Raw genomic sequence first — 12,606 nt, forward strand, 5'->3', positions numbered from 1 at the left:
CTACTGGAATAAATCTACTTGTGGGCGAAACTGCCGGAAGGATCAAGCCTTTCCATGTAATCCAAGGGTAAGCTTAGGTGGCTGGTGATGCACAGCTGATAGGACAAGCTCCCGCCCAGGTCCACTGGCTTTCCCCGGTTGTCATGTTCATTCATTTCCCCTGCTTTAAAAAAGAAGCCAGCTACCTAGCAGGCCTGATTCACATCAGAGTCAGAGGGGAGAGTGTGAGAAGAGGAAAAATGTCTAAGAAAGTGGATACAGGGAGCTGAGGATGCAGGAAGGGAGGGGCATGGGGGGGGAGAGAAAAGGGGGCGGGGCGCAAAGTGAAACTGACTTGAGGTGGGCGGGGTCTGAGCAGGGTTTGTCATGTGAATTTCCACATGCTCCATCGGCTCCAGCGGAAAGTAGGTTAGCAGAGCTGTAGCAGGGACTAGCAGCCCAGGAGAGGGGCAGGTACCTAGAGGGGCCGAAGAGGCAGCTCCAGTCACTGACCCATAATTAGGAGAGCAAAACACCACCGCAGAACGAGGACCCAATCCTGGAGACTTAATTTATCAAGGGAATTGCTGCTGTCCGAGGCACCTGCGCTGCGTGTTTTCATGATATTCTCAGCACAGCCCTAAGCCCAGAAACCCCCAAGATGCGAGGTAAGATTCTGATGGTGCATGTGTGTGTCTACAGGGCAGGCAACTTTCTCTTGGTCACCCAGATGAGCCTTTTTCTCTTATCACCAGCCCGGAGAGGCGGAGAGTGAGCTGTGCATCACCTCAACTTGGATAGCCAAGGCCGGTAACTTTATCCTTTGTGACAGGTAAAAATCCTGGAAGGTTATTTAAAAAAAAAAAGGCATTTGAAAAAGCACAAGGCAGAGTGTGACTTGCAATGGATATTGTTTGGTCTCTGGGTGTTGAGAATTCTTGGAGAGATTTAGCCTGCTATGTATATTCCTGGGGGGTGTTTTTGGACTTTCTTTATTTTAATTTTTTTTGTAATTTAGGGTGCACGTTTTTCTGACATTACGGTTGCTTTTGTGGGATTTGGACAAAAGATGCATCCACCCATCGCTTGGCACTCAAAACACACACAGAATCATGTTTTTTTTCCTTCTATAATCCAAAAAAGCTGCACGGTATTTTAGGCTCTGGTCAAAAAAAAGAAAAAAAAAAGTCTGCAAAGCAGAGGAGGGAAAATATTTTTCCACTGCTAAAGTTGTTTGTTGCTAGGAGGGGTTTGAAACTGACTGTCCATTTGCGTGGAAATGCATATGGGTAAATCTGGCTTTTCGGTGGGGGGAGTGGGGTGAATCATTTGTGATTATGAATCCAATTCTTATTTGTTTTGGTCCATTTTATGCACCAGCTTAGACCTCATTTCGGATTTCACTGCTAGGAAAAGCTCTTAAGCTTCTTTTCAATATGTTGCTCCTGTTATAATTTGATTTTGATGATGGTGATGATGATGATGATTAAGGATTTTGATTATTTTCCTTTATGGGAGGGATGGAAGGGGAGGCTGAAAAAAGTATTTTGAAGCGAGTGGTTTTGTACAAGGAAAGGGAGGGGAGTAAGTCTTCATTTGGGGGTACGCTTGTCTGATAATATCTGACTTGGTCAGAAGTCACTGACGTGAGGATCTGACGGTTCAAATCCCCCTTTATTTATTATTAAAGATTATTCCCAGCCTTCCTTTTTTTTTTAAAAAAAAATGAAAATAGGAATCAAAAGAATTAGGTGCAAGGGGGGAAGATGGAGGAGAGAGAGATTGCCTTGGGAATGATCCTGCAGGAAGTAATGGATCCAGCTGTAAGACTCGGGACTGATTCTGCCCCTGAAGCGTAGAAAGGGTCCGATGGCCCCTAACGCAATGGCTGAGGATTGGACCCTTCCTGCTGTTCCTCCCACGGTAGATGTATAGAATGTGATGGCCATGTTGTGCTGATTTCTTTCTTCCTTTCAAGTGATTTTCTGTTTCCATCACATTCCGGTGACTTTCCTGGGTTTGGGGTTCCCTGAGGGGCTATCTGAGGAGCTATTGGACGTTACAGTGTGAGTGCATGTAACCAGCCTCACACAACTCCTTACATAGACACATATGGGTCTGATGTGCCTCTTGCCGCATAGGTCTTCATTTTCTCCATCTCTCTGTGCCCTGGGTCATCATTGGCACCAGCATGAGGCGGATGGAAAACATCGCCACCTCAGAGCAATAGCGTTCTACACGCAGGGGGGTCCATTGACAGCACAGGGCACAGGCCGATGGGGAATTGGGCCTGTGTGGCCATCGACTGCCTTTTCTTTCTCTGGCTGGTGTCCAGGCTTCTTGGCGGGGAGGAGAGGGTTAACCCCCTCCCAATTAATAACGACGCTTAGCCCTTACGTAGCGCTTCACCTGGCCAAAGCGCAGTGCAAACACTGAGTAGTTAATTAGCAGGTGGGTGAAGTTTCCTTCCTTTGAATTTGGGGGAGGGAGGGGTCATTAGTTGCCTTGGCTGTCTGGAGTGATGCCAATTTATGCCAGTGGAGGATGGATGGCCCGATATACGTGGCGAGCGCAGGGTTGGGTTCTCCATTCAAATTGAAACCAAAAATTGTCTTGATCTGAATTTTCTTTTTACCACCTCCTTTGTACAGATCCCCTTCCCTGTTCATTATACTCCGCTGTTTGCATCTCTCTGTGGCTCTCCCCACCCTTCCCTGTTTCAGCTGGACAGGGCTGCATTCTGTGCCGATTGAGCCACGCATTGTATAATCCTAATGGGTTTATAAACCTCCTGGTCTCTTCTTTTGAAAGACAGCATGGCTAAGAGTGTGCTGTGGGCTTGGCAAGTATTAGAAGTTGTCCCAGTGACCTAGATCTGTCATTGGAAAATCAGAAAAGAGGGGGTGGGGGTAGGAGGAGCCTCCTTTCCCATTTATACAGCATGTGTACGCTCGTCTGGGCAAGAAGGGCCCTAGCTCGAGTTACTCCGGCGTTGCATGCGATGTGGAGTAGGCAGTAGTCTCAGCCTTCCTGGAACTACAAAGGGCCAACACACCCACCCTGTGCTGGGAAAGAGATCTTGTGTGTCAGGACCCAAGCACTGAGGAGGATGGAAAAGTAACTCTCCCAGGGAGAGTTAGGGCAGCACTGAATGAGCCATGAAACTCACCCAGGAGATGTGTGGGTGCAAAGATGATGATGGCCTGGACGTTTCAAAGACTTCTAAGGGAATTCAGCACCCCAGTCCTGTTGCAATACCGCAGGACTTGAGTGTCTAACTCCCTTAGGCTGGGATTTGCAAAAGAGCCTGGACGCACCTCCCCGCAGGTATGCGATGTCAGATAACAGTAGTGATTCCAGACTCCTACTGGTGTGTATCGTGCTGTACAGATAAAGAGACCCAAGTCCCGGACCCAAGCTGCTTGCATCTTAAGGGCCCAGCTGCGTCACCCTTGCCCACTTGAGTAAAGATGTCAGGATCAGGCCCCCGGCTTATGTATAAAAAGGGTGTGTTTGTGTTTGTATAGCGTGTCAGTGCATACGTCGTGTGTGTGTATAATTTGGGTGTCTCTGTGTGTTAGGATTACGTGGACTGGAACGCAGTTTATATCAGCCCGGATAATGCTGAGCCACTGGGAAAATGGACTCCAGATTTAAGGTTTCAGTGGCCCCTGGCTGAAATGTAGCTGGCTGAACCTGGCAGCTAGCTGGTATCTGATACAGACCATGTGTGCGTCCCCTTGCAAGGTTGGCACCTTGTCAGTATCTCTGATCACTGGCTGCTATGTGCAGTGGGAGTCATTTTATAGGCATGTGCGCTATACATGAGCACACCTCGCTCTTGAAACGCTGCCCAGCTCAACACACCCTCTTGATTCTCTTACGTAAAATCTGGGATGCGGTGAAAAGGCCCCATGTGCTTCACTCTCGCCCTGTGGTGAATTTGGATCTGGGCCTAATGTAATAGCAGGTTGCGCTGCATCAGAATAAACAGGACCGTATGCCCCTCTCCAACCTATAGTCCCGTGCCAGGGATCTAACTAATGCAGTTATCTAAAGCAAACTGCCCTCGGGTTCGCTTCTCTCTGAAGCTGTGATATAGAGGACAGACCATTTCTGTGTCTTGCACCCGAGGGCTGCCGTTTGCCTCAGATCCCCGTCGTCTAGTGTGGGGAAAGTGTCGGCACTGGGGACCCTGGCACATGGGGTCTGACCCCACCGCCTGCCCCTAATGGGCAGAGTGACTCGTGCCCTGGCTACGCACTGCAGGAGACCTCTGAGCTGCCCACGGATGGGGAAGTTGTGCTCAGAGCCAGGCTGCTGCACCTGATGTGATGCCTGCCCTGCCCAGCTGCCAGCATGGCAATGCCCAGCTGTGTGTTTGCCAGCCCCTCCGTGCAGAGTTCCTGCCACTGCAAGTGGTTTATTTGCCCCTGGCAGCAATATCACAGTGGGTCAGGCACAGCATCATGGTGTTCGTTCTGGCCTGGCCCCACCTCGCTGGAAGCAAGTCAGGGAGTCAGCGCCAGGGCACCTGCATCCAGGTGCCTTATGGAACATCTGAGCCGGTGCCCCCGCACCCCCACCCCGAGCCACAGGTGGAACCGCCTGCGCTGTTAGCTGAGCACAGGTTTGCTTGGCGAGCTGCACTGAACATTCCCAGCAGAGGCTCATAAGAAGGGAGCTGCTGTCCCTTATCCCAGGGGCCCCTCCACTGGGCATCACAAGCAGATGTCAGTGGGTCAAGGCCATCCTGCCCTTCCCATATGGCTGACTGAGACGAGCTCCGATGGAAGCCAGCTGCACCATCCTGTTATTAAGGGACAGCATGCTGCTTCGTGAGCTCAGGAGATGAATAAGCCTTCGTCTGAGCCCCAGAGCCACTGTCAGCAGCAGGACCCTGTGGCTCCCAACCTTTCCGGACGGCTGTCCCCCGAGTCTGGTTTGTCTCATGTCCCCCACAAGTTTCACCTCGCTTAAAAGTGCCTTGCTCACAAAATCAGTACCAATGTGCTGTGACACGTGTATGGTCAGGTCTGAACTGGAGCTTCTTTCTCATTTTCACCGTGTCATTATAAAATAAATCCATTGGGAAAGAAATACTGTCCTTCCGTGTCAGTGGGTGGTAGGTAGAGCAGTAGATGCAAGTCATTGTCTGGATGAAATTGTAGTTTGTACTGACTTCGCTAGTGCTTTTTACGTAGCCTCTTGTAAAACTAGGCAAATCTCTAGAGGAGTTGATGGACCCCCTGGAAGAGCTCTGCCTACTCCCAGGAGTGTGTGTCCCCCTGTTCCAGCACATTTAGCTGAGGATCTCAAAGCACATTCTTTAACCCTGGCTACCCCTTGGTCAGATCTGTTGAACCTTATATTAGCTCGCTTATGCCAGTGTAGCTCTGTTAACTTCAGCAGAGTGGCTCCTCGCCCGTGCAAGAGGTGAACTGGGCCCTTTATCCCCAGGGAGGAACTGAGGCAGAGAGAAGGGAAGCGGCTTGTTCAATGTCATGGAATTGAACCCAGGAGTTCTGATCACCAGTCCCCCCCGTTCTAGCCTCAGAGCCATGCTCTCCCCGGAGTCCCTCCCAAACTCCACTCAGGGTTTCAAGGACGTTGGAGCGACACCAGCCAAACAGAATGAAAAAAGCTGGCAACCCCGCTGCAGGGAGCGACTCCCAAACTGTGTCAGAGCCTCAATAGGGCTGCAACATGAACTGATGCTTCCCAGGCAGCCAGTCCTCCCAGCACCCCAAGTAAGGAGTGGGAAAGATTCCCTCTGCTGTGAATTTACGTCAGCAGGGCTCAGTTCTGTCCTCTCATGCATAGGCACAACTCCGCCTCCGCGTCCTCTCCTTTGTCTGCAAGCTGAACCCCATTGTGTTAGGCACTGCGCAGACACGTGTGTTGAAAAGACGGTCCCTGCCCCCAGGAGCTCCCAACTGAAGGCCTTGTCCACACGAGAAAACAGTCCCAATGTGACTAAACTGACGTGGAAACTGACTTAGCTATATCGAACGCACCACCATAGCGGGGAGGTCTTCTAGGGATTGAAGAACATCTGAGATATATTTCACGTCAGCTGGGAAGAAACCAACCGAGGCTAAATCGGTATTGGGCACTTGGAAACCGCATCCACACAAAGGGGTGGCACTGATTAAATTAAAGTGGTTTCTATCCCGACTTGGTTAAACCACTTAGGGAGATCACTGCTGTTGCCTGCTCAGAGTAGCACCCTCTGGTTCTGACTCGGACTTGCCGCTGAAGAGCTGTTCAAGTGAAGCACCTGCCGCAGGTCTGTGAGCAGCTGATCAGTCCAGTCTCGTTGAGCAGGAAAACGGGCCTGGAGCTGGAAGATTGTACATCAAGCCCCAACCCCCTACTGCTCCTGTGTCTCTGAAAATGGCCGGGCCCACCTGCGACAACCGATCCACTTGGATAAGAATGCATGAGGCGCCCTTGGATTAGGAGGCTCCTGTTGGCTGCAGTGGAGGGTGCTCAAGTCACTGGGGGCGCTCAGCAGCACATCTCAGAATCAGCCCCCACATCTCTTAGAGGTTTTGTTTTCCTCCTGCACTTTGTCAGGCTGATGACAACCATCCCAGCCACCCAACCAGCATTATTAGCCTTGCCTGACATTTGAATGGCAAGCAAAGAGCCCCCAGATAGCCTGATCCATCCCCCGTGGAAGCCTATGGAGTCCCACTGGGGTACAGCATCACTTTCCTCCCATGGCCCAGCTATTAGAAATTAACTGAGCACTTGGGGTGTATCAAGAGCAACAGCTGGCCTGGAGTAGATCTGTCCATTGATCTGTCATGGCCTGGAACATCTCAGATCAAAGACACATGTAGAACAGGGGAGGGGTGGTGCCAATGGGGGGAGAATTTGCCCAGCTGTGTGTTTGCCAGCCCCTCCATGCAGAGTTCCTGCCACCACAAGTGGTTTATTTGCCCCTGGCAGCGATGTCACAGCTCCCCCCTGTCACCGGGTCAAGCACAGCATCATGGTGTTCGTTCTGGCCTGGCCCCGCCTTGCTGGAAGCAAGTCAGGGAGTCAGCGCCAGGGCACTTGCATGAAGGTGGGACCCCAGGAACCTGGTGGGTGACTACCAGCCTTTGAGGGGAAAGATGCTCTCTCCCTTGCTGCACTGTAGCCTAATCTCTGGATGGCCCCGCATCTGGCCACTGGTGCAGTGGGTTAGTGGAGATGCAGGACATGGAATCTACAGAGCCCTACCCACCTACAACAGTAACTTCCTGGCTGTTACACAGAACTTCCTAGTAACAGCAGGGGTAGAACCCAGATCCTGCTGATCCAAAGGCCCAGGGCCCTACTACTTGAGCTAAAGGAGAATCTTAGAGCAGAGATAGCAGTATAGGGGCTATGACACCCATCTGAGAAGTCCATTCTGCACCCGACAGACGGCAATGGGGCAGGTACACATTAGCCTGTTCTTGGTATGTAATTGGATATCTCAAGTGGGCAGCTGAGCCTTGAAAGCCGCCAGAGGCAGGTGCTCAGAGGCCGTAGAGAATGCAGGGTAAAGGAGCCAATGGGGGATCACAGAGTTCTTCTATATTGGGTTCCTAGAAGACACAAACAACAACATATTTAATCAGAGCCACTTTAATTTTTTCTTGGATGTCTGTGCCCAGAGGCCACTGGGCTCCTCTGCAAATGATGGTAAACGATAATTGCAGCGAAAAAGGCCCACGCGATCTAAGGAGGAGCAAAGAACGGAGAGTTTAAAGGCAGGTTTCAGACTCTCCCTGTTTTCTCGGGGTGCGGTTGCCAGCGAAGGGCAGGCAATGTTCTGTGGTTAGATCTGGGTTCTAGCTCTGGTTCTGGGAGGGTCGAGTGGATAAAGAAGGGGACTGGGAAACACAAGTCCTAGGTAGCAGCCCCGGCCCTGGGAGGGTAGTATGGTGTAATGGTTAGAGTGGGGGAGTGGGAGTCAGGATACTGGGTGCTGTTTCCAGCTCTGGATAAAGAGGTGGGTCTAGTGCTTAGAGCACAGGGGGCTGGGAGCCAGGTCTCCTCACCTGTCCTGGTGTCCAGTGGTTAGAAGAGGTGGCTTCGAATCAGAACTCTTGCGCTCCGTTTCCGGGTCTGGGAGAGGAATGTGATCTAGTGGTCTGCGAAGTGCAGCTGAGGACTCTAGAACGTTGTTCCTGCACTGAGAAGGGAGCGGGGGCTAATGGTTAGAGCAGTGGGGCACTGGGCAGCAGGTGATGAGTGCTGGCCCTGGCTCTGCTAGTGACACGTGTGACCGTGAGCAGCTCCCGGTCCCCCGGCTCACAGAACCTTCCTCATTAAAGCCAATTTTCCCCTCAGCGAAAGCCCCCCACTCCCACTCTCACTAACAAACTTACTCTCTCTCCCTACCCTCCACCCCCTGGGCCTGGCCCTTTTCCTCTTGGCATGACCTGAGCTAGATTTCATTCCCCAGGCTGGCTGGTGAGATTGAAAGATCATGGGGCTCCTTGGCAGCAGGGAAGCTGAGGAAGTTACCTCTTGGGACATGGGGAATCTCAGATGGGCTTTCCAGCAGCGGGGAGACCCAACCAGCCAGCTTCCCACACATCTAAGCCTCCAAGATTTACCCTGGACAAGCCAGCCAGCAGAGGAGGCTGGTCATGGCCCTTGTTCCAAACATCCCAGACCCCTCGTGGGGCTTCCAGAGGGCGGAAGCTGACAGCATCCTCCATGGACCAGCCTTCATCCCAGGGAGCTCGCTGAGCTGCACCATCATCTTCCTCATTAAAGCTAATTTCTCCCCTGCCCCCGCTGACTCCTTGGCCTGAGCTGTATGCAGCGGTGGGCTGCACGAAGGCAAGTGCTGGGGGAAACAGCCACTAATTGCCACTCGCTTCCCCTGCCCTGTTCGGAGGCATTGATTCCCCGCAGCAGGATGGGGCAGGGACCTACTTTCCCCACAGGCCTGCTGGGTAATTAGCTGCTGCGCCATGACGCCATGACGGCCTAACCAGACTCCTCCAGTAGGAAACGAGGCCAGGGAGGGTCTGATCTCAGCTCTGCCAGCGTCAGTGTCCGCTCCGTGCTGCCCAAAGCTGCTGCAATGATGCACCCCGCAGCTGAGAGAAACGCCGCATCCGCGCAGGGCATTGCACGTGCAAAGCGGGGAGCTAGGCCGAGGGCAACCGATCCTGTGCAGAGGGGCAGCTGTGTGGTCTAGCGGTTAGGCAGGGACCATAGGGTGTGCTGCAGACCTCCAGCCTCCCTGTCGCCTTCTACAACCACTAGACCACACAGCCTTTGCCCCCAGCACCCCATCTCTACATGCGTGTCTCATAACCAATAGGGAGTCTGGGGCTTGATTACAAACTTTCCTCCTTTCTGTTCACCCACCAGATGTTTCGTAATTACATCATCCCTGGAGACACCATCTGATTTAATTAACCCCGGCGCTGCTCCATGCAATCTGGGCATTCAGTTATGAAATAACAACAGAGAGCCGGGATTCAATCTGAAAGGGTCTCGTGTGGCCACGGGACCACTGGGGGTGTCTAAGCCTCATGCGAGTGGCTGGATTTATGAGATTGATCCCTGGTGCGGCAGGGACACAATATGGGGGACATAGAAAGGTGATGGGGGAAGGGGCAGAGGGACCCAAATCTTTACAAAACCCTTTGACATATTGATACTTCTGTTGGGATTTAAATGGGAAAGGAAGCCAGGTGGGGCCCAGCTGCTGGGATTGGTGCTACCCACCCCCCATCCGATTTCCCAGTGAGCCCTGCAGTGGCAAAGCAGCTCCAGCAGCATCTGTGGGAAGTTTGGCCAGCCAGCCCATGGGGGATTTCTGGTTCTCACTCCATCTCTGTTGGAGGATGCAGGGAGCTCCAATGCTTGAGCTGAGGTATCCTGCACCCACAGCGGGGCTGGGGACAGACGGGTAGGGATTCAGGGGCACAGGGAGAGGCAGTAGCACAATGCACACAACTCCCCTCCCCAGCGATCTCAAAGCAGGTCAAAGGGGAAACTGAGGCAGGAGGCAGGAAAGTAACTTGTCCCCAGTCCCGCTGTGAATCAGTAATCAAGCTCAGAGCCCTGATTTCTACCCCCCCGCTGTGACGGTTCAGCAGTGCAGCGCTCCCAAACAGGAAGGGAATGGGCAGAGCACAGGCACCCCCTCCCATCACAGATGTCGCTCTCCCTCCCCTCCTTTCCTCTCTGGTCCCCCACACTCCATCCTCACACAATCACAGCCCCTTGCCAGCCAGTAACCTCCCAGCTGCGCCCTGCTGCTCAGAGCAGGACTCCACGACTGGCAGCAGGAGGCGCCGCTTCAGCCCAGAGGGCGAGAGCGCGCGGGGTCCAGGAAGGAATCACAGGCTCAGCTCCTCCTCGAGGAGATCTAGGCACCTAATTCCCAGTGAAATCAAAGGTGCATAAACCCCTTTGAGGAGCTGGGCCTTAGGCTTTCCCAGGGATTGTCAGCAAAGCCCTTCCTCTCTTTGCATTTCCCCTCCCACCCTTGGGCCAATAGCGATTGTAAGCTCCTGGGGGCAGGGATTGCGCACCTACAGTGCTTAGCCCAGCAGGGCCCTGACCTCCAGCGGGGCCTCTGGGCACTTCAGTAATGTAATATTTATTAGGAGGACCCCCTCCTGCCTTGCCAGCAGAGATCAAGGGACCCTCTACCATACCCTCCCCAAGGCATGTTCCATGAGATCCTGCCATAACACACTGATACTCCATCGCGCCCAGTATCCTGCCTTGGACATTGCTACAGGATAACCTCTGTGCTACACTCCACTGTTCTGTACATTGGGCAGAGGGACCTCCTTCCTGACCCCAGCCAGCCATCAGCTCATGCCCTGAAGCATGAAGGCTGGTCTCCCACATTACTGTGTCCCTAAGGGTGACAGATAGGCCAGGCTGTTTTGTCCTGCCAGCACAGCCCCAACTCCAAGGACATGACTCGCTGGAACTTCTGGAGGGAACTTTGCACTTCTTCATGGGGCTGTGTCTCCGTTCCTTTTCCCTGTTACAGCAAGACATGCAAGGACTAGCTCACTGCTTCCAGGGAGGCAAGTGTTCCCTGCCGGGTAGTGAAATACTGGCATGTGTGTGCATTGCGGCTGCTCCATGGATGGTGCTCTGGGGCTTCTGGATGGGCCCAGCGGAGAGAGAGGGCCCCACCCTGTTTTGTTTATAGCGATATCCCAGCAACGAGTGGGGATGTTTAGCCCGGGAGGGCGGGAGTGGGCGGAGGAAGAGGATGAGGTGGAGGGAACACCCTGCTGCCTTTGCCAGCCTGGGAGGAATGCAGTTGGGTCGCCCATGCTGGTGCCAATTCCTGCCTGGATGAGGGCGTTGCCTGCTCTGCCGAAACCTTGGGTGTTGTCTCCTCCGAGCAGCGCGTCCCCATTCAGCGGGGCCTCAGCCCCAGCTGCTTGGTGCGGCTTTCAGGGTGGCCCTCTCTTGGCTTCGGTGTTCTGGGAAGTGCAGGGAGAAATGCCATGTGTGCAGGCGGGGAGGAAGAGATTTACTGAGACTGGGCACCTCTTCCAGACAGGAAAGGAAAAGGTTCTTTCCCAGCTTGGCCGTGGGCCTGTGGAGTAGACACTTAGTTGTGTTTCCGAGCCTGCAAAAGTATCCACGCAGGATTATCAACATTGTATGTCGAAAATAAGGAACTGTTTTCTTAACACCCCCACCCCGCCTCCTGATCTTATCAGTTAATAACAACACTAACCAGGATTCAGCTACATTTAACATAGAACTGGCCAGACTGGGTCAGACCAAAGGTCCATCTAGCCCAGTATCCTGTCTTCCAACAACGGCCAATGCCAGGTGCCCCAGAGGGTATGGACAGAACAGGGAATCACCGAGTGATCCATCCTCTGTTGCCCATTCCCAGCTTCTGGCAAACAGAGGCTAGGGACACCATCCCTGCCCATCCTGACTAATAGCCATTGATGGACCTATCGTCCATGATTTTATCTACTTTTTTTAACCCTGTTATAGTCTTGGCCTTCACAACATCCCCTGGCAAGGAGTTCCACAGGTTGATTGTGTGTTGTGTGAAGAAATTCTTCCTTTTGTTTGCTTTAAACCTGCTGCCTATTGATTTCATTTGGTGACCCCTAGTTCTTGTGTTCTGAGAAGAAGTAAATAACACTTCCTTATTTACTTTCTCCACACCCGTCATGATTTCAGAGGTCTCTATCATATCCCCCCTTAGTCGCCTCTTTTCCAAGCTGAAAAGTCCCAGTCTTATTAATCTCTCCTCATACGGAAGCTGTTCCAAACCCCTAATCATTTTTCTTGCCCTTTTCCAATTCCAATATATCTTTTTTGAGATGGGGCGACCACATCTGCACGCAGTATTCAAGATGTGCGTGCCATGGATTTATATAGAGGCAACATGATATTTTCTGTCTTATTCTCTATCCCTTTCTTAATGAGTCCCAATATTCTGTTCGTGTGTCTGACGGCCGCTGCACACTGGGTGGATGTTTTCAGAGAACTCTCACAGCGATCTCTTTCTTGGGTGGTAACAGCTAATTTAGAGCCCATCGTTGCATATGTATAGTTGGGATTATTGTTTCCAATATGCATCACTTTGCATTTATCAACATGGAATTTCAACTGCCATTCTGT

General features: G+C 52.3%; 1 protein-coding gene across 1 annotated transcript in view; it reads left to right on the plus strand.

Moving 5' to 3' along the window:
- Positions 1-390: 390 nt before the first annotated feature.
- LOC116829470 (nuclear receptor ROR-beta-like) overlaps positions 391-12,606 on the plus strand; it is a 37,270-nt gene continuing 25,054 nt past the window's right edge. The window contains exon 1 of the mRNA XM_032788325.2: positions 391-647. Within this exon, the coding sequence (XP_032644216.1) occupies positions 641-647 (7 nt within the window). The 5' untranslated portion in view covers positions 391-640. The remainder of the gene's footprint in view (positions 648-12,606) is intronic.

Source organism: Chelonoidis abingdonii, chromosome 11 (genome assembly GCF_003597395.2).
Source record: "Chelonoidis abingdonii isolate Lonesome George chromosome 11, CheloAbing_2.0, whole genome shotgun sequence".
Classification (NCBI taxonomy): Eukaryota; Metazoa; Chordata; order Testudines; family Testudinidae; genus Chelonoidis; species Chelonoidis abingdonii.